The 20692-nt window shown below is 42.0% G+C and overlaps 1 protein-coding gene across 3 annotated transcripts in view; it reads right to left on the bottom strand.

The window, feature by feature from the left end:
• Positions 1-20692, bottom strand: part of LOC136835492 (ATP-dependent RNA helicase DDX54) — a 241468-nt gene that overhangs the window by 120876 nt on the left and 99900 nt on the right. For all 3 annotated transcript variants that reach the window (XM_067099067.1, XM_067099068.1, XM_067099069.1), the window contains exons 7-8: positions 2487-2655; positions 2219-2314 (exon numbers count right to left, since the gene is read on the bottom strand). In XM_067099067.1, the coding sequence (XP_066955168.1) occupies positions 2219-2314; positions 2487-2655 (265 nt within the window). The remainder of the gene's footprint in view (positions 1-2218; positions 2315-2486; positions 2656-20692) is intronic.

The following is a 20692-nucleotide window of genomic DNA, read 5'->3' as shown; positions in this document are numbered from 1 at the left end:
AGAATATGGAGGACGGGGTTTATACATGCGACCTAGATCATGGCATTTTAATAAAACTGTTAAAAGCGGCCCTCCGCGTTAATGTTTTATATACAAATGGCGTGGCCATGGGTTCAAGTCTTTCAACAATCCTAGCTTATATCTTTATGGAATGGTTTGAAACAGAAGAGGTGGGCAAAGTAATTAAAGGGAACCTAAATATCGTAAAATGGGTAAGATACATGGATCACATCTTGATTGTTTACTAGGGAGAAAGGGAAGATCTACACAAGTACCTAGAAAACATAAATAACTAAATGAACACATCAAGTTCACAATAGAAGAAGAGAAGGAGGGAGAAATTCATTTCTTGGATGTCCTGGTAAAGAGGGAAGGGGAAAATTTAAAATTCAAGGTATATAGGAAGAAGACACACACCAATTCATACATACATAGGTTCTCCAGTCATAGGAAAGAAATAAAAATACGAATAATGACAGGGTTGGCCATTAGGGCTTACAGGATTTGCAGTCCTGAATTTTTAGACAAAGAGCTGGATTACCTGAGGGAGAGTTTTAGGAGATTAGGATACCCTAAGTATTGGTGGGAGTAGGCACACATCAAGGCAAGGAAAAACTATTTTGGGGAGAGGGAAAGGATAGAAAAGGAACATTTGGTAGGGAAGAAAATCAGTCCTGGACAACAACTCTATTACACCCATCAACAGGAAGCTAGATAATTTCAAACTGATAGGCAGCTACAAAAACACCATTAGGAATAAAATAGTTAGAAACAAAAAGTCGGTAGAGGGGGAAGAGATTAAAGGGGGGTATATATGGCAGCGTGTCTAGATTGTGAAGATGGGTACTATGGCGAAACTGGCAAATCATGTAAAGAGCAAGGCAAACTACACCTGCAGAACATAAGGCATTATAATCAGACGTCGGCAGTTGCCAAACACTGATGGGAAAATGACCATAAAATAGACTGGGAAACTATGAGTTTTCTGTACAGGAACACCAAAAAAACAGCCAGATTGGTTGTAAAGAACGCCTTCATAACATGCGCCAACAACACAATGGCAAGGAACACTGGAAACGGCTTTGAACACAGCATATCTAGAAAAATCGTTCACACCACAGTAGCAAGGAAACGAAGGAAAAATGCAAGAGAACGCACGGAAAACAGACACCTGGAAGAAGAAGGGGGCAGAGAAAGGCCAAGGCCATGAGGGGGTGGGGGCCACACAGGAGGAGCCAGGCGATTATAGGATTAAAAGTACCCAGCACACAGATATAAATACAGCTGGACTACGCGTCTGGTCACTGTACAGATCCTTGATAATGTGGACTGTTTGTCCAAGAAAGCTTGTAACTTTTTCTGAATAAATACTCCACCGGAGGAGAATTTATAAGTGATAAATGGGCTGGTACTGCCAAGTCTCGAACCTACGACACAGATACTTATCCAGCAACTCCAGTCGACAGCGTGAATTTGATATTAAGCAACATTTGTGGCTTCATGATTGTATATAAACCACGGTGTGATAAAAAAATTTCACATACATACGTACATACATACATACATATATATATATATATATATATATATATATATATATATATATATATATATATATATATATATATATATATACAATATATATATATATATATATATATATATATATATATATATATATATATATATATATAAATACTATATAAATACTGAGTTTTTAAGTTTGTGGTGTGGTACATTGGGCTGAAAGAGTGAGAAATAATGAGGCAAATGGTGAAACGTTTAGCACTGGTCAAAAGACTAATGTGTTCTGAAGAGCTGGTCCCACTGCGAGAATGGAGAAGGACAGCTTGGTAGAAGAGGTAATTCAGAGGATTTAAAAAGAAAATGTAGAACCAGCATGGATGTAAGGACATAAAAGCCTTAATATCCAAGAAGAATAAAAATGCATGCAAGAAAAAAGGTGTAGGGACATAAGTGCAGCTGATCAGCATTCGTTGAAGGTTTGAAGCAGCTGATGACATCATAGTTTTCTGCAAATGAAGTTGGTACTCTATTGAGCAGTTAATGCATAAATGTGGCAGTGATTTTTATATTCATTTCAATCTAAGCTAGACTGGAGACACAACACTGGAAAAGGTATCACTCACATTGTCCTGGAAAATTAAAATTATCAAAAAACATTTAGAACTGAAAGCTACAAATACTGAAGACTAACCTTCTTGGTCTGGAACTTAGCAACATTAATCTTCCTTGCAACTGCATGTAGAGATGAGTAGCAGTATGTGTTTGGTATTTTTGCCAAATCTAATGCCTGTTTAAAAAATTAAATAATCTCAAGCACATTACAAATGACTTAACTCAGAGTAAATGTCAAAAAAAGATCAGGGATATTAATATAAGAATTTTTCAATGTTCTAGATATATACAATATATGATATTTCTTTCACGAATTTCAATAACTACAGAGAAAAATCATCACTAACATTATGCAAGTATTCTACGTGATGCTTTGTTGCTGCAAAGATGATTGTCTGCTCTCTTTTCTTGATAACATGCTGAAGAATGTGTAGAAGCAATGCCAGTTTATCCTCAGATTTACACTTGAAAAAAGTAATTTTCAAATTCTCTGACAGTTTGTGCTCAACATCCAAGCTAAAAAATTAGTAAAAGAACAATTCAGCTACTATAAGGTAATAGAAAGAGACATAAGACAAGTAATTAAACACCAGTACAAGTTAAATTGTGAGCTTTTATTAAAAATAAATTGTTAAAACACTATTCACTGAAGACACATTCAAGTAGTAATGTATTCAACTAATTTTACTTCCTCTTAAAACTATCAGAACTTGCAAGCAACTAACAGAGCTATCTCTTTTTCTTGCTCATGGCATTTTGAAAGAGACAAAGAGATTTTGCTATCAACTAAAGAGAAGTGAGATACTGTATAGAAGAAAAACTGATAAAGCTTTCCCTTGTAGATCTTTTCATGCCTGCAATAGTTTCAGGTCTGCAATAGACAACTAAACAAATACACAAAATGGAATAGCTTATTTTAGGTCATACCATATTACCTGTTATTTTTATGAAGTTTACTACTACATAATAAAACATCAATAAACTATCTAAAGATACGGCGGTGAATGTTAAATGAATGCTTCCTTCTACTGGAGAAAAGAATTTGTATTGTACATTTTTATCAAATTCTTTTTGTTGCCTGAAATCATTCCTTCTGAACTATTTTCACAACAATCGTTCACATTCCAAGAGCCCAGTAAGACGATGAAGTACTCAACACAATGCTACTCAGGAAGATTTGCTTCTTGTAACTCTTGGGTGATGTTCCACAGGGAAAATAAGGTAAAGATGGTCTGACATCTCCTAACCCCTACCTCATTATTTATGATATTGAAAAGTTACTCTGAATTGCAAGGGGCATTCCCATATCACTGATCTTGTGGTCTTCCCAAAGTGTATGACTGTGCATGTCAACAGATGAGTCTTAAGCCTGTTTGATTACAGCCCATAGCAAGAAAGAAAGGGTGCTCCCGGATCATTCTTGTGCCTCTCGGTACTAAGACGTCGCAGACACTCTGGCCTAAGAGAATGGGTCTTTCTTAGATACATCCAACAAAGTCATGGAGAGGGGGAACTGAGAAACTCTCATCTCTTGTCAGGGACTGACAGATTTGGGTTTTCACCACAAAACTTGAATATAAAATAAGGACGAGACTCATTATCCTCCATGTGCTAGACAAGAAAATAAAGGCTATGTAACTTGCCAATAAGCTTCGCTAAGTCTACGACTAGCAAGAAGACAGTCTTGAATATGAGATCTCAGCCAAGGCCTCTCTCAAGGGTTCATAAGCCTGTGGAGAATGAGTCACATCTGTTCAGGTATGCACCCCAACTCTCCTTCAATGCACCTATAAACATCCCTCCTATCAAGAGAATGAGATTTCAGGACTCCTTTGAGGAGGCTCCTGTTAACCAGCCACCAAACAAGATCCTCTCTGATCTCCCCACTCAAGAGCCCAAAGCAAGAGGGAGGACCACCTGGAGCTGGCCAGTGTCACTTAACTGCCACTGTAGCAAGCACAAATGGAGTCACCCATGCAGAGCGAGCTGCTTCTATGATGACAAGTGGCAGAGGATTACCTGCCAAACACAAGCTTGTTCCTGTCTAGAAAGGAAATGAGCTGTCACCTCCCTTAGCCTGCTGACACAAGAGTCCAAAGGAAGCTCTTGCTGCTGCCTATGAGCAGCCCCAGGTACTCAGCCTGGTGCTTGGGTGTGAGATCCAACTTCTTCCAGTTTGTCACAATCCACAGGTTGTGATAAAAGTGAGTAGGCAGTCTGTTCTGGAGTAACCACCCCAGGGGACACCAGAACTAGCCAATTACTCAGGTAATGATGCAAGCACATACCCTAAAAGTGGGCCTAAGCCAAAACCAAGGTGAACACTTGTGTGAATACTTGTGGGGCTGTTGCCAGCCACAGCATAGAGCTTGGAACTGGTAGCCAGCCCAAGCCATCAGTTGCCTTCTCCACAAGGAAGAGTCAATTGTAAGATCCTGGAGACTTTCAGCATATTTTTCTCGAATATGCTTTCAACTTCTGCCAACAAGGCCTGAGCTTTCAGGAACCCTGGAGGATAGGTTAGAAACCATATCAGCATAGAAGATGGGGGGGATGGTCCTTGACAAGTATTCTGTACCCCTCCCAAAGGAAACACACCATCCAGGGTTCTGTTCAGTCTGTCACACTGTTTAATGGCAAGACATGCATCTCCTACTACTTGTGGCAGCTGGAGAGAAGGGCTGCCAGTCTCAGTACCCCTCTCCTTCCCTAGCCATAGCTAGGGGGAGGACAAAAGGGCTGGGAAGGCTCCTGCTCTCCTTTATGGGAGGAGTCTCGGCCCCTTGTCTCAGTTTGGCATGAGGAGGGTTCCTCCCAAAACCAACACGGCTTAAAGGAGACTACAAGGTGGATTAAGTGTCTCAACTGTCAGAACATCTCTTCTCCACCACTGCCTCTACCTTATTCTTTGGTTAGAGTAAAGAGGTACCCAGAACCAGAATGTTCCGAACAGCAAGAATACTCTCAGTTGAAATGTCTTGCGAAGAGAGAGGATACCAAGTCCTGTTTCCCCTTCCAGGGGAGGTCATTCTTTAGTCCACAAACTGACAAGTCCAACTGTAGAAAAGTAGTCTCTGCATTCACTGCATTCACGGCCAGGGAAGGCGCTTGCGCCATCTGTTGGACAGCAGGAAACATTTCAACACAGTGATCAGACCATTTTGCTTGGCCTAAAACACCATGGGCTAGCTGAGACCACAGCAATCTGAATGAATGTCTCACTTTCGGAGTGCACTTGAGGTTCAGCTCTATCAGTGAGGTCAGTTTCAGATGCAGTGCCATGGAACCTCCCAAGGATTATTACAATCACGTGGCCTCTTGAAAGTGTTGTTCCTACTCTGCTTGCTGGAGTTATGGACGCACGATGCCATCTCCCATCAGATGCCCTGACCCATGAGCAGGAGCCTCTCCCACAAGAGCTGACACACCAGCTTGACCTACAGCACATTCACAGGGCTAAGGCACACAATGAGTACTACCAGTACTTGTCAAAGTAACGCAGCTCAAGGATAGCCCATACACAGAATGTGGTTCCAAGCAGTGGTCATGGTTCCAAGCAATGGTCATCTGTCCCCTGGAGCTCCATATGTTCAGTGAAAGCTAAACTAGAGGAGGCCAGGGGAAAGCAAGAGGAAGGGTATTCACGGGAGTTCTTAAGAGAAGTGGAAAAACTTGACGTGGAGAAGGAAGACAAAAGAAAGCCCTTCCACCCATTCATCTTGCTCCCAGAAGGAAAAGAAAAGACAGCACTTCCACTTCATCTTGCTCCTAGCTTGTTTTTTTCCTCCAGTGCTGGAGAACTGGCAGAGGGAAGGATCACCATTGGTGAAGTAGTCAGTCCACAGAGGATACTAGTTAGGCATCTACCACAGGAAGGATTATAGTCGAACCCTGGTATTCGTGGGGATGCATATCACTACCCCCCATGAATAGCTAAAATCCGCAAATACTTAAAACCCCCCTAAAAACGCTTATAAAAAACCCTCTAAAAATATTTTAATAGTTTTATCACAAAAAGTGCATTCGGTCAAAAAAATTATATGAAAATACAGTAATCTGTGAATATTCTCTATGAAAATTACTGCGAATACATGAAATTTCCACATATCGTCACTGCCGTGACAAAGGGGCGTATCTCAAAAAAGTTGAAAATTGAGATAATATCACCATTATGTTTCTTGCAGCGAGTTTTATAGTGTGACAAAGTGGCGTATCTGTACGCCTAACGGTTGTCGTTTTAGACCATCTTTAGGTGAGGACGTATCTAAAAAAAGAATGACCATTCACGAGACGTATAGGCGTAACTAAAGTTACATCTCTTTGTAGTGTTTCAAAAAGAGCAATGTCAACATGACGACCAGGCGTATCTTGAGATACTCCTATGTGTAATACCATTTAGATTACCATACGACAGATTTCATTGACTTATGCCTTAGTGTAAACAAAATGTACGCTATAAAGTGCTTTAATGAAAATATATTACATCATAAAATCGTTCATATCGATGTAAGTCGTGACAGTGCATAACATAGACTTCGAATTAGGTCTCTCTCTCTCTCGCTCTCTCTCTCTCTCTCTCTCTCTCTCTCTCTCTCTCTCTCTCTCTCTCCAGTTAAAACTTCTCACTACAAATACACAAAGGCCAATTTAACAGGATAGATTTCTTCAAATACCAGTTACTACATTCATGAAGATAAATAACTGTTACTGCTTTTAATACTACATTCATGAAGATAAATAACTGTTACTGCTTTTAAGTAAAATTCGTCTCCTTATTCGTGGCATAACAAGGTACTTATCCCTATACACCTTCAGAGTAAACAAAGTCTTTGTACTTTAACGTTAATCTGTTTATGCACTTAGTCATCTGCGTTCTCCTTAACAGCAAGTATACAAGTGGTATCGGTTTTTTTTAACTGAATATTACTTTCAGTTCTAGTATCTTATCTAACGTTATTAGATCTAGTTCCGTCATTTTTTGATTTCCATACTATATAGCCTATTTCAATTAAAGCAAACTTTTTAACTTACTGTTTATATTCGACTTCCATCAGTCAATTTATTTTCGCATTCAATAATAGATTTAAACTACAGCTAAAACACACATACACACACACACACATACACACATTTCATAATCTTTTTATGCTTTTATTAAAACAGGCTTAGGGGTAATAAGGTAATAAGTATGAAAACCCAAAACCAGGAAAATGGTTGCAGCGAGGAACATTCTTAAACCCACTAGTAGTTGTATTGTAGTTACCTGCAGCAAACTACTGTAGGTACTAAATGCTCGTCATTCTCAGACGAAGAAAGGGAGGACATACTTCAGGCTTATTATGGAACCAATAGTCTTCAGCTGTAAAGAGTTTATTGTTCGTTTTGTGAAAGCTACTAAGGTAAAGCAGAGAACTGTGAAAGATCAGGGTTCTAGAAGATTTTTTTCTTCGTACTTCTCCTTATTAAAGAACGGAGAGCATCTGCCTGTTTGCAAAACTATGTTCCTGAACACTCTTAATATCTCGGAAAAACTCTTAGAGAGCCAGTCTACAGGTACGGTGGAAAAAATAAGAGAGGAGGTAGAGCTGCAAGTTATACAAAAAGAGGACAACGCAAGGAGACAAGCAATCACTGAATATGTTAATCAATTTCCACGAATGGAATCCCACTATTGTCGACAGGAAGCTGTAAAGAGAAAGGAAGATGGAGCTAAACATGATACTGATCCTTTTCTCACTGCTGCAACATTGACCTTCAGCAGGTTATTTACCTCCCAAGGACAAATGATAACATGCTTTATTATAGGATGAGATTGGCTAACTACAATCTTACCATCTATAACTTGCAAAGTAAGGCTTTCCATTGCTTTACTTGCTATGAAGGACAAGAAAAACGAGGATCCACTGAAACTGGCACCTGCTTAAGTATTTACTTTGATAAACTGGATGTTGCCGGGTCAAAACTGTAAAACTGTTTGCGGATGGGTGTCCTGGACAAAATAAAAATTCTGTAATCACAGCCATGCTCTTGCTTTCACTATGTAGACTGAGAAGTATTGAAAAGATGCACTTAATTTTCTTCAAGGCCTATCACGGCCAAAACGGTTGGTGGTCTGCACACAGTGCCATTAGCACTGCCCTTGACAATGTTGGTGACCTTTATGTGACTTCTAAATTAATACCCATTTTTTGACTAGCAAGGAAAAACAATCCTTATTTTGTTCATCCAGTCCAGACTCCTCATTTTCTCGATTGTAAGACAATGGCAAAAGTCTTCGTATACTACCCATCAGAATAGACGACCGAGGAAATTCTGTTAATTGGACAGAATTGAGAGAAGTAATGGTGCAAAATAGTTCTTTGGATAAAATTTTCTCAAAATTAGTCACCTAATTGAACGCTTCAGATCTATAACATTGAAGCAGCGAATGCAGGCTGACCCAAGGAAGTGTTTTAATAAGTATTGTCAACTGAGTATGACTTATCTATTATTATTTTTTATTACATCCATAATGAGTTAGCTTTTTGCATATTATTCTCTAGCATCATGAAATGTTTACCTGCGATAATTTCCCGGGTCATTTCCGAAACATCACTGAAAAAAGTAGTACAAATAAGTTCACTTTCCATGTCGTGAATGAACAAACCGCAAACTAATAAAACCAATAAAAAAACAGCCTCAATGATGAAGTAATCAAAATAATGCTCTCTCGACAACGTGAAGGGTAAGGAAGGGAATGTTCATAAGAAAAGGATACACATCTTCTGCACAATTAATATATTCTGTAAATTCAGATCCTTCTCTTAAGAGATTAAAGGAAACAACTAAGGCATAACTAAAGTTTTTGAAATTTAAAAACTTTTCAGTAAAAAGACGAAAGGGCGTATCTATTTCAACCCCTAAGCATAAGAAAGAGTAGAATTTTTGTAATTATATTACACCTAAGGCAAACTACATTCTTTTGAAAAACTGTATGCCAATTTTATTTTTACTACCTTCAGGATTAAGCGAGCAGTTAACAGAAACATTAGCTCAAAAACTTTAGATGGCTCTCCTGAAAAAGTGAAAAAACTGAGATACGCCACTTCGACTTGGCAGTGACGATATATATATATACTGTATATGTTCCATAGAGGGGTACTAGCAGTAAGAGCCTTGTCTGACTTAGCCAAAGCTAAGTGGTCATGGGGGGCTGAAAATATTCTGCAGGACACAGAAGGAAAGTCATATTTTAAGAAGGCACAACAAAATACCTACAGCAGAAGAGTCAGCAAGAGTAGTCAGTGACAGTGGCACATGCACGGGGTCGGGGTCTCAAGAGAGGAAAGGATAGCATGGGCACACAACTCGTCACTAGAAAAGAGCGAGAGAGAGTCAGTCACCTTCCTGCAAGTACTCTCCCAGGACAGAGAGAGATGGACACACAAAATGAGCAGGACAAAAGAACCAAAAGAGTTTAACAGTATCACCAAAAGGTGTTCCCGACAGCAAACGATGGTAAATGCTTCTTAACCTCGCCACTTACTCCCAACCTGTCCCACTGCAAAGGTGACCACTTAAGATACTCTTTAGAGGAGGATGCAGGATTACAAAGCCTATCCCTACAGGTATAACAGTAACAATGTGAATCAGTAAGCAGAGGTGAAATAAGTGCCCACATACACATACACTCATGCTCACAATCCTTAGAATGAAGTTGTGCATGTTATTCTCCATTATAGGTGAAAACAAGGATACAACAGTCATACAAAATAGTATCAATGTAGCAAAGTGAGAGAAATGTGTCCTTACAAGACAGTGTTCAAGGGCAAAGTGCTTGGTAAAGGTAGCTGAGTGTGGGTATTTCCCCCACTCACCCCCTTACCACCAATTAACTACCCTGTTACCAAAGTTTCAATGAACAATTCTATCTTGCAAGAAGAATACTCCTATATAAAAGGCGATGGTTTGAATTGTTGTGCGAACAAGTACTGTATAAAAAAGAATGTATCTGGAATAGCTTCCTTTGTACTTGTAATTAAATTTTTTCAATAAAATAAAAAATTCAAATATTTCAGAAGATAATGTATAGTGGTGAGTGTGGCTTTATATACTGTATATAGCTAGTGAGGGAGTGATCACCCTCTACCACACCCACACAGATCAATGCCCCTGGGAGCAAGGGGTGTATGCTTCTCAGGCAGATAACTTCTTGAGAGTGAAATGGCTGGGGAGCACGCCAGCATGTAATTGGCCTCAGCACAGCTGAACCCTTCGGGTGCGGGCATGCTGGCAAGTTAGCTGCCTACTGCGACTGCAAAACTGTGACGAAGTGTTCATGTAGTTAGCCAAAGAAACTTTGATGGAATGACAGAAGAGTAATGAACCCTAGTCCTGTGCAGCCCTTAAATGGGCAGGGGGTGCTAAGAATCTCACAGTCTCCAAATTCTTTTATTCGTGCTAAAAATACCATCAAAACTGGCAATTGGAATGTGAGAAAGCTAAATCAGGATAGCAAAATTGAAGAGTTAGTGACAGTTTTTCAAAGTTATGAATTAGACATTTGTGCTGTAACAGAGACAAGATTAACTGGGGTTGATAAATTGGATTTGGAGAATAATTTATTTTTATTGGCGTCTGGCCGACAGGATGGAATGCATTATCAAGGAGTAGGAATGCTGTTGGGATGCAGGGCAAAAAAAGTTCTATGTGAATAGGATCCTATGGATGAGCGATTGTTGTACACACAGTTCAAGTCAAACCATGGTAATGTCGGTGTGTTTGTGTGTTATGCACCCACTAATGACGCACCTCATGAAAGGAAAGACCATTTTATGAAAAGCTGCAGGAAGGAATAGGAAGAGTTGCTAGACTTGATGTTTTGATTTGTATTGGGGACTTCAATGCAATAATGAGCAGCTTGAATGAGGGATTTGAGGTTTGTATGGGTAAGATGGGCATCAGTGGTAGGATGAGTGAAAATTAACATCACCTACTATTAATGTAGGTTCTTTGACATCATTAAATAATTCTTTTAATATTTCTAGGATATAATTTTTATTAGGTTGATTGTACTAATTATAAATGAAAGAATTATTAATTTTTATTCCCATTTTAACATCTGATAATTTTAAGTCAGAAGTCAGTAGTATTTACGTGTACTTTGTCATAAAATTCTTGGTTATGTACATATATAGTAGTACCTAAATTTCCCTCTTCCACCCTAGCTGAAGATGCTAAAGTGTATTTGCCTGTTGTTGATACCAGTTCATTGACATGATGTAAATATAATATTATTGGTTCCTATTCTTTGTATTTCACCCAGATGTAATCTGGTCTGTAGACCATTTATATTACTTTTTATAATATAATTACTGAAAATATTATATTGAAGTGTTCGAGTTTTATTTTCTTTTTGTGGATTATCAATTTGTAATTTTTCGAAGATTTTATTCATGACATTTCTTTGTTTTTCTTTGTAACATATTAAGTGTCCAATGCACATACAACCCCTTTCATAAGTGTCTAAACTAATAGTTTTTTTGTTCCTGCATTCTATTAAATTTCTTATAGTATTTGTTAAACTATCTTTTATGTTTCTGTTTATGTTGTACAATTCAATGAAACATTCATTACATCCATATGTGTTTTCATGTATCAATCTTTTTAGTTTTCTATACAAGAAAACTATTAAGATGGCTATTTGTATGTCCATCCACACTTTTTCTGTCTGTCCTCAGATCTTAAAGTCTACTGAGGCTACAGGGCTGCAAATTGGTATGTTGATCATCCACCCTCCAATCATCAAAAAAAAAAGTTAAGTATACCTTAGTTTAACCAGACAACTGAGCTGATTAACAGCTCTCCTAGGGCTGGCCCGAAGGATTAGATTTTACTTTACGTGGCTAAGAACCAATTGGTTACCTAGCAACGTGACCTACAGCTTATTGTGGAATACGAACCACATTACAACGTGAAATGAATTTCTATCACCAGAAATAAATTCCTCTAATTCTTCATTGGCCAGTCGAAGTCTCGAACGTGGACCAGCAAAGTGCTAGCCGAGAATGGTATCAAACATTCCAAATTGCAGCCCTTTAGCCTCAGCAGTTTTTATTTTTTTAAGGTTAAACTTAGCCATGATTGTGCGTCTGGCACCTGCAACAGGTGCCAACAACACAAGCCACCACCAGGCCGTGGCTTCTGGCACATTTTTTACCTGTTAGTTTTTTGTAAAAGAAAACTATTGTGCAAGCACTGTCTGTCCGTCCGTCCACACTTTTTCTGTCTGCCCTCAGATCTAAAAATTACTGAGGCTAGAGGGCTGCAAATTGGCATGCTGATCATCCACCCTCAGATCATCAAACATACAAAATGGCAGCCCTCTAGCCTCAGTAGTTTTTATTTTACTTAAGGTTAAAGTTAGTCATAATTGTTCATCTGCCAATGATACAGGAAAGGCCACCACTGGGCCGTGGTTAAAGTTTCATGGCCACAGCTCACACAGGATTATACTGAGACCACCGAAAGATAGATCTATTTTCGGTGGCCTTGATTATACGCTGTACAGGAAACTCGATTCTTCGGCGCATTTTTTAATTTTTTTTGTTTTTGTTTACCCTTACTGCACCAGTTATTGGTGATGGAGTAATCTCTTCTCCCTTGACAATCATTTTTGTCTATGGTTTGTTTTTCTACTATTTCTTTGATGTTTTGGATATCTGCTTCCACGGGTTTTTTTATCATTTCAGGAGATAACGGTATATTCTTATCATTCTTTGGTTTATGTTCTTTCTTTGGGTCTTTTGCCTTTAGTTTAGCTGAAGTTTCTCTAAGAATAGATGGTTTTTTGGTTTTGGGTGGGGTTCTCTCTTAGGTCTCTCTTATTTTTAACTTCCAATTCATTAAACTTTCTTCTAATATTTCTGTAGTACATGTATTATCTTCTTGTGCTTCCATTTGCCTTAATATATCAAATGAATTTGAACAAATATTATCCATATTAGCATTTGTATTCATTTCTTGGTTCTTTGCTATTTCAGTTTTTCCCTGTAAGGCAATTATTTCCTGAGATTTACCTCTGGGTTTTGTAACCCATTATCTATTTCCATTTTTCTTTCATTATTGTTTTAGATCACGCATTCCTCGAACTTTCAATTTTAATTTGGCTTCATTTATAGGAATTCCTGTTCTTTCCTGCAGTAATTTCAGTTCTGTATTGTATATATAATACATGCATTCCTCACACCTTGCATGGTGATTCTGCCCACAGTTTATGCAATTTGGTTCACCGCACTTCCACTGTGTGGCATGGTCGTGAGATCCACAATATGCACATACAGAAGTATTTTGGCAATTTTTCTTTGTATGCCCGTACTTACTACAGTTTTGGCACTGTAGTGATTTTGGAACATTTGGTCTTATTTCTGTTTTGGCCCGTAATTTTAATTTTTAGGGGTAATTCTTGGCCTTCAAATTTTACTTTTGCTATCTCCATGTTTGTCTATTACTTTGCCTAATGGTTACGTTATATATTTCACAGTCCTGTACATTAGTATACCTCTTTTTAAGGGAATATAATAATATATTCTTTTCAACTGGTTCACCTTCATTATCAGGAGGCACTACGGTACCCTGTAAACTGTTCATAGTATCATGTTTTTTTATTTTTACATTTATGTTATAAATTTTTTATACTTGTATAATTTTCAGATTGATTCTTTGTGTGGTTTCTATCAACCAATTCTGGTCTTTTATCTGTCTGAATGACATTTCAGAGGTTGAGTGCCTGCTACATAAGAAATCTTTAAATTTTAAAGCAGATATTTTCTTGTCAGTTTCTAAGGTTAGGAACTTTGACCAACTTCCACTTCCAAAGAGGGGGTAAAAGTGTGTCCAGGTTGGGTCTTGTCTATATTTAGTTCTTCTTGGCCTTCTATATGGTATTACTGTATTAACCCTTTGTGAGCAGGCGTTGTCAACTGACGACTATTTACAGCTTTAGTCTTTTTCCAGGTACCAGATCAGTAGTCAGTACTGGATACAAAGAGATCAGTCTGACTTGAGATTTCATAGGGGAATGTACTGTACTGCAGCTCCCCATCTCAGGGCGTCTCATAAATATTTTACCATAGAAATACTAAGAGTTTGTTATTGATTTTAGTTCTTACTTATCATATTGTGTAAGCTATAATTATAATTTTATGAAATAAAATAAAAACATTATCGGAAAAACCATTTATAACTTTGTAAAATTAGCATATTTTTATGAATGTCTTTTGGAAAAGAGGCCCCACACAGGATTGCAAATATTCACTTTTAATTCCCATGAATGGTACTGAATTTTTAAAAAATTTCTGAGTCCAGTCCCGTGTCAGCCGGTGAAATTCCATTACAGCACGAATTTCTAGGTATAACAATGCTAGATATACCAGAGAAAAGAGCTGGGGTTAGCTGGGGTTACTACCCCAGTCGAGCGTCTTCTAGGAAGACGTCGGTATAATGAAGGGTGAGTGAAATACCACTACCATGGAAATATACTGAAAAGATCTCTCCTATCAAAACCCCGAAAAGAGCGGTGAGCCGTTACAGCCCCCACACTCAACACCCGCCAGGATGGCGACACCAGCGCCACCTATTCCATTCCATTTTCTAGCACGTGACAAATCCGTTTCTTTTGTGTGCTCGTCTTCCTTTATTTGGATTGTTTTCTTCATCTACGATGGCATCGAGCACCTTTTCCATCTCTGTTAAGTACCATCTTCTTGTGGGGTTTTTGTTCTGTTTTATTGGCTGTTTTGGTCTCGTGTTTTCATAAATATTGAGATCTTATTATGACGCCACGGCGTCCCCACCAGCCATGTCGACCATGAGGCGACTCCTTCTGTTCTTTTCTGTTGGAGTTGTCTCCTCGTCGTTATAGAAAGATTTTAACTCCTTGATTTCCTTCCTGGTGGTTCCTTGCGGTGGCTCCCCCTTTTAGTTTTTGAATTGCATTTCGGCCCTGTCGGCCTTTGTTAGGGTGATGCCCGTCCAGGTACCCCCCAGGTTGGGTTCATTTTCATTTTGGTCTCAAAGTACGCTATTATTTTATACTTGAAGATGGTGCTCTTCTTTTTATTTTTATTTTTATTTATTTTTGTTGTTTTTGGTTGTGTGGTTTGCCTCTGGTGGTAGCGACAGCCCAGATCTAACCGCCCAGGTAGGCTACGCTCCCTACTGAACAATTTGATTTTAATTGTTTATGTGTGATGGTATTTTGTGGTGTAGGCTTGTTGCTTCCATCCCCTTGCCCTGGGTGTGGAGATCAGGTTGAGGAGTTTTGGTTGCTGTTTCCTCCGGGGTCGTTTTTGGTGGGTAGAGTGAGCCCCTTAGTTCTCTTCCTCCATTTGGGGAATCGAGTTCTTTGGATGTGTTTCCTCTAGGCTAGTCGCCTCCTTGCCCCCTTCTCGATCCCGGTTGGTTCTCGCACAAAATTTCTCTCCCTGTTGCTTCCTCCTCCCATTTTACACTCCTTCCTCTTTCCTAACCTATACTAGGTTAGGTCCCTATTAGGCTTCGCCTAGCAAGGAGTTGGGCTTCGGGTTGGAGTAGCTCCCTGGAGTAGGCTACCCTTCCAAGTTCATTTGGAGGGAAGGATGCAGTTGAGCGGGTGACATGTTTCTCCCTGTCTCCTGTCCCCTTCCGGGTAGCCTACTCCTCCACTGCTCCACCCCTCCCTCCCCTACCCCCAGCCTTGCGACTCGTGCGGGTGACGCTAGATGGCGTTTTCTCCAAGTTCAGGGACTCCTCCTGTTGGTAGAGGATTCGCTCCCTCCCATACCGTCCCTAGCATCGCTGTGGTGGGGTGGGTGGTTTGTTTGCTCGAACGTGTTCGAATCACTATCCATACCTCTCGTCTCCCCATCGGGTTACGTAGTTAGGGTGAAATGTGTTGCTCTGCCTTATGTTATGAACATACGAGCACTTTACCCGTCTTGTTTCTCCGGCGGGGAGGTAAGGGTGGGAAGTTTCTATATCACGTAAGGGAGCGGACCCTCCGGTCTCCGGAGTATTTACCATCACTTGTTATTATTATTATTTATATTTTTGTTTTTAATTTTTAGATAAATCTGTTTATCCATATATACGTGAGTCCGTCCTACACCGGGGCTCCATATTATTTTTCTGGCAGCCCTTATGGTTAGTTCCTGGTTTCTCGTTCTTCATTCCCCGAGTCCTCCGGGTCTGAAACCCTTACCTTCCACTCTGTGTATTTAGAGCTTATTGGCCCAGTTTATCATAGAGAGTTCTTCTCCGCTGGAGTATTCCGGTTGTAGTTGAGTTTCCTGGCCTTGCCAGCTTTAAATTGCTTAGGTGTGAGGTTCATGTACTTTTTGTTCTTACAGACTGTTCGCTGTGAGGAGCCGGGTGTACCGCCTCCCTTCAACAACCCTACGGGCACGTAGTGTGCCGGACCCACGCTGGTTGTGCGGTCCGTCTTGACGACCTGGTTGTTTGGCACCCCGATGGTTGTGAGGTTTGCTTTGCTCTCTGCTCAACCATCCAGGATGAGTCGGTAAGTGACAGTCTTCCTTCCCCCGGTTCATGCTCCTCATGTTGTATATTGTTTATATTCCCGGTCTGACTTTTTCGTTCTTAACTAATTGCTGGTTTTCTTGCAGGCGGACGAAGCTTCCAAGAAGTCTGCCTTGGAATCCCTCCGGCCTGGGTGGCTGGGTTTGGCAGGAATGTTCCGTCCGGGGAAGCCCTACGTCCTCGACGCCAGGTTGAGGGACTTGCTTTACCCCGGCGCACGGGGTGGCGGCTGCAGTGCCTGAAGATCTTGCCACCCCAATCATCCAGCAAATCCGGGATGCGACCCAGCCACCTCAAGTGGATATCCTATACGCTGAGGTCTCGGAGGATGTTGCCGCCTTAAATCTCAACCTGGAACCAATGAACACACGGAGCAGGACCAGGTGGTAAGTGGTGAGGTAAGTGAGGATGTTGGGGCGGCCCCCTCCCCTTTCATCAGTGTCTTCATTTGACTTCCTCCTGGGTCATCTGTGCTTCCCCAAGTTGAAGCAGGTTTTTGTGAAGTCTTCCTCCTTGGGTGATAGAGCTCCGTCTGCTATCCCCAAGTTGAAGTTGAAGACTTCATGGAAGGCGAAGGGCTACAAGTCCTCGACTTCCAAGAAGGCATCGCCCTTCCCCGTCGAAGGCTAAGGTTTCAGGACCTGTAGCCTCCGGGAGCAAATCTGGTTCCTCTGGCAAAGGCGCGAGTAAGAGGGCTGCAAAACCAAGCCCTCCTCGCCAGCCTTCTTTCGATGCACAGGCCTTTGCCACTGAACTTTACAAAAAGTTTACAGAGGACCTAGATTCTAGGTTTGAAAAAATCTCCGATAAGTTTGCCAATTATGACAACATACTGGCAGGTTTGGCTCGCCCACCTCCAGCAGAACCACAGTATGCTATCCCGACACTGCGGACTCCCCGCCGTTCGATGTCGGTAACCCTTGGCGCCAGACTCCGGGCCATCCAACATGATGGCAAACTTACAGTGGAGGGTCTGGGCACGAGACGGTTGGAGGAATTGGAGTTCTTCCCCCGATCTCTTGCCCCTTATCCAGGCTTCGTGAGGCTCACAGAAGAAGCCTGGATTCGGTCAGACAAGGTTCCTAGGGAGACTGTCATCATCCCTAGGGACCAGGCTCAGTCGGCTCTCCTGCGCACTCTGACGGAGTGGCAGGCAGAAAACACGTAAATTGACCCCTTTCAAGGGCAATTTTATGATGTTCGCCCTGGGAGAAGACCTTCCCACTCCTTGCATGGACAAAGTTGCTCTGGCTACGGCCCGAGCATGCTTTGATGGTAATCCCACCACAATTAAGGGAAACAGATCCTACTTCCCTGGTATTCCCAGGAAGTAATGAGTTCTGGGTGGACGCCCCGTCCACTTTCACCGTCGGGAAGCTGGACCCCTCTGGGCTTCCACGCAGTTTTAGTGAACAGCTCCCTAAGCTGCCGGAATCCTTATTGAAGGCGGAGTTTGAGGCCCGGACTAAGTTAGCCCGTTCCTTGAGCTCCGGCTGTCTTACAGAAGCTACTGCCATCTCCTGCTCAGACGAACCCTTTTTCCAGGTTCTAGCTAAGTCCTTCCTGGCGAGGCTTCCAGTCGGACTTGTTTGAGTTCATCATGGCCAGACTGGAATGCAGGAAGTTCATCTTTGCTGATGCTACCATCCGCCACGAGCCTAACAAGCTCGTTAAAAGCTCGATCTGGGGACCTAACCTCTTCCCTGAAGAGGAGGTTACATCCGTTATGTCTGAGGCTACACGGGCCAATCAGAGTCTGCGCTCTCGCTGGGGCATTTCTGCCTTATAAGCGCAAGACCCCAGAATCGGCCGGCCCCCAGACGAGAGGAGGCAAACGCTTCAGGAGGCATAAGAGGCCCCATCAGGCGGTAGTCCAAGCCGTCCCGGTCTCGGCAGTGGCCCAGCCATCTACTTCTAAGGCCCACCCCAACAGTATGTGTTGGTCCAACCAGCTGCGCCCTCTTATGTGACCTCACCAGCATACAACCTACATATGAGGGCCGTGGGTTCTTTCACGGCCCTCAATAGGGTTGCAAGGGGAGGAAGGGCAAGGTCCCCACAGAGGAAAGCCTAACACCACCCCAAGAGGAAGACCTGGACGTGGTAGAGGGAATAAACCCGCTCCCTCCCACTGAGAGAACACAGGTAGGCGGTCGCCTGTATTGGTTCAGGGACCAATGGACCTTCAGCCCTTGGGCACACAGCATTGTGTCCAAGGGACTGGGGTGGAGCTGGATCAAGAACCCTCCTCCTCTAACCAGATTTTACCAGCCACCCACATCAATCCTACAGGATTACGTAACAGAATTGCTCAACAAACGAGCAATAAAGAAAGTAAGGCACCTAAAGTTTCAAGGCAGGTTATTCACTGTTCCCAAAAAGACTCCGATCAGCAAAGAGTGATCCTGGATCTGTCGCGTCTAAATCTCTACATAAAATGCGACAAATTTCGCATGCTTACGGTAGCTCAGGTGCGGACTCTACTTCCAGCGTGGGGCCGTCACCACCTCTATCGATCTTTCAGACGCTTATTATCACGTCCCGATTGCGCGGAACTTCTCTCAGTTCCTCGGTTTCAGACTCGAATCAAGCCTACTCCTTCAGGGTCATGCCCTTCGGTCTGAACATTGCACCCAGGGTATTCACCAAGCTGGCGGACACGGTAGTACAACAGCTCCGGTCCCAAGGAATATCCCTAGCAGCGTATTTGACGATTGGATAATTTGGGCACCAACTGTTCCGGAGTGTCAGGAGGCTACGTCCATAGTCATCAATTTCCTGGAGTCACTGGGTTTTCAGCTGAACAGAGAGAAGTCCCGCCTGACTCGGAGTCCCGGTTTCAGTGGCTGGGTCTCCAGTGGGATCTGTCCTCCCACACGTTATCTCTCCCGCCTCCCAAGAGGAAAGAGATAGCATCTCTCACCAAGAGATTTCTCAAAATCCATCGGCATCCCGCCGATCCCAAGAAAGAGTCCTTGGGTCTCTTCAATTTGCCTCAGTGACAGACCTGCTCTTGAAAGCCAAATTAAAAGACATAAACAGAGTGTGGCGGAGTCGAGCAAATGTCAAGCTCAGGGACAAGGTCTCCTCTATCCCTCGAATCTTAAAGACAAGACTGCGGCCTTGGACCACAGTCAGAGGCCTGTCCAAAACAGTTCCGCTTCAATTTCCCCCCTCCGCACTAGTTATCCACACAGACGCTTCTCTAAGCGGCTGGGGGATATTCACCAAAACAGAAAGTACAAGGAACGTGGTCCACAATGTTTCAGCAGTTCCATATAAATACCCTGGAAGCTATGGCGGTCTTTCTAACTCTGAAGAAAATCCGCCCTCCCAACCGGATTCATATCAGGCTGGTGTTGACAGCGCAGTGGTAGTTCATTGCATCAACAGGGGCGGCTCCAAATCAGGTCGAGTAAACCAAGTAATGGTAGCTATCTTCTCCCTGGCGAACAAGCACGGCTGGCACCTGTCAGCCACCCACCTAGCGGGAGTCGGAACGTGGTGGCGATTCCTGTCCAGGACTACCCCGTTGGAGACGGAGTGGTCCCTGGATGCGGAATCTTTCAAATGGATTTGCCGCCAGGTTCCGGGCCTCCAAGTGGATCTGTTCGCAACGGAGAGCAACTTCAAGCTCCCTGTTACGTGGCCCCCAACCTGGACCCTCAGGCGTGCCACAGACGCAATGACAGTAGATTGGAACAATTGGGAGAAGATTTATCTGTTCCTCTCAATAAATTTACTGCTGAAAGTATTACACAAACTCAGGACATTCAAAGGTCAACCAGCCCTAGTAGCCCCTATTGGCCGAAGAGCAATTGGTTCCTCTCCTTCAGGAACTGGGATTACGGAGTCTTCGGATTCCCAAGCCCATTCTGACCCAGACAGTACAAACCAAGACTGTGTCAGCTTCCTCAAGAATTCAGAATGCCCTAGTTTTATGGACTTTATAAAATTCGCAGCCCAAAAAGGAGCGAAAATTGACCCTGTCAACACT

This window comes from Macrobrachium rosenbergii, chromosome 55, assembly GCF_040412425.1.
Source record: "Macrobrachium rosenbergii isolate ZJJX-2024 chromosome 55, ASM4041242v1, whole genome shotgun sequence".
Taxonomy (NCBI): domain Eukaryota; kingdom Metazoa; phylum Arthropoda; class Malacostraca; order Decapoda; family Palaemonidae; genus Macrobrachium; species Macrobrachium rosenbergii.
The sequence above is the reverse complement of the archived record's forward strand: the minus strand, read 5'-3'. Positions and strand labels throughout refer to the sequence as shown.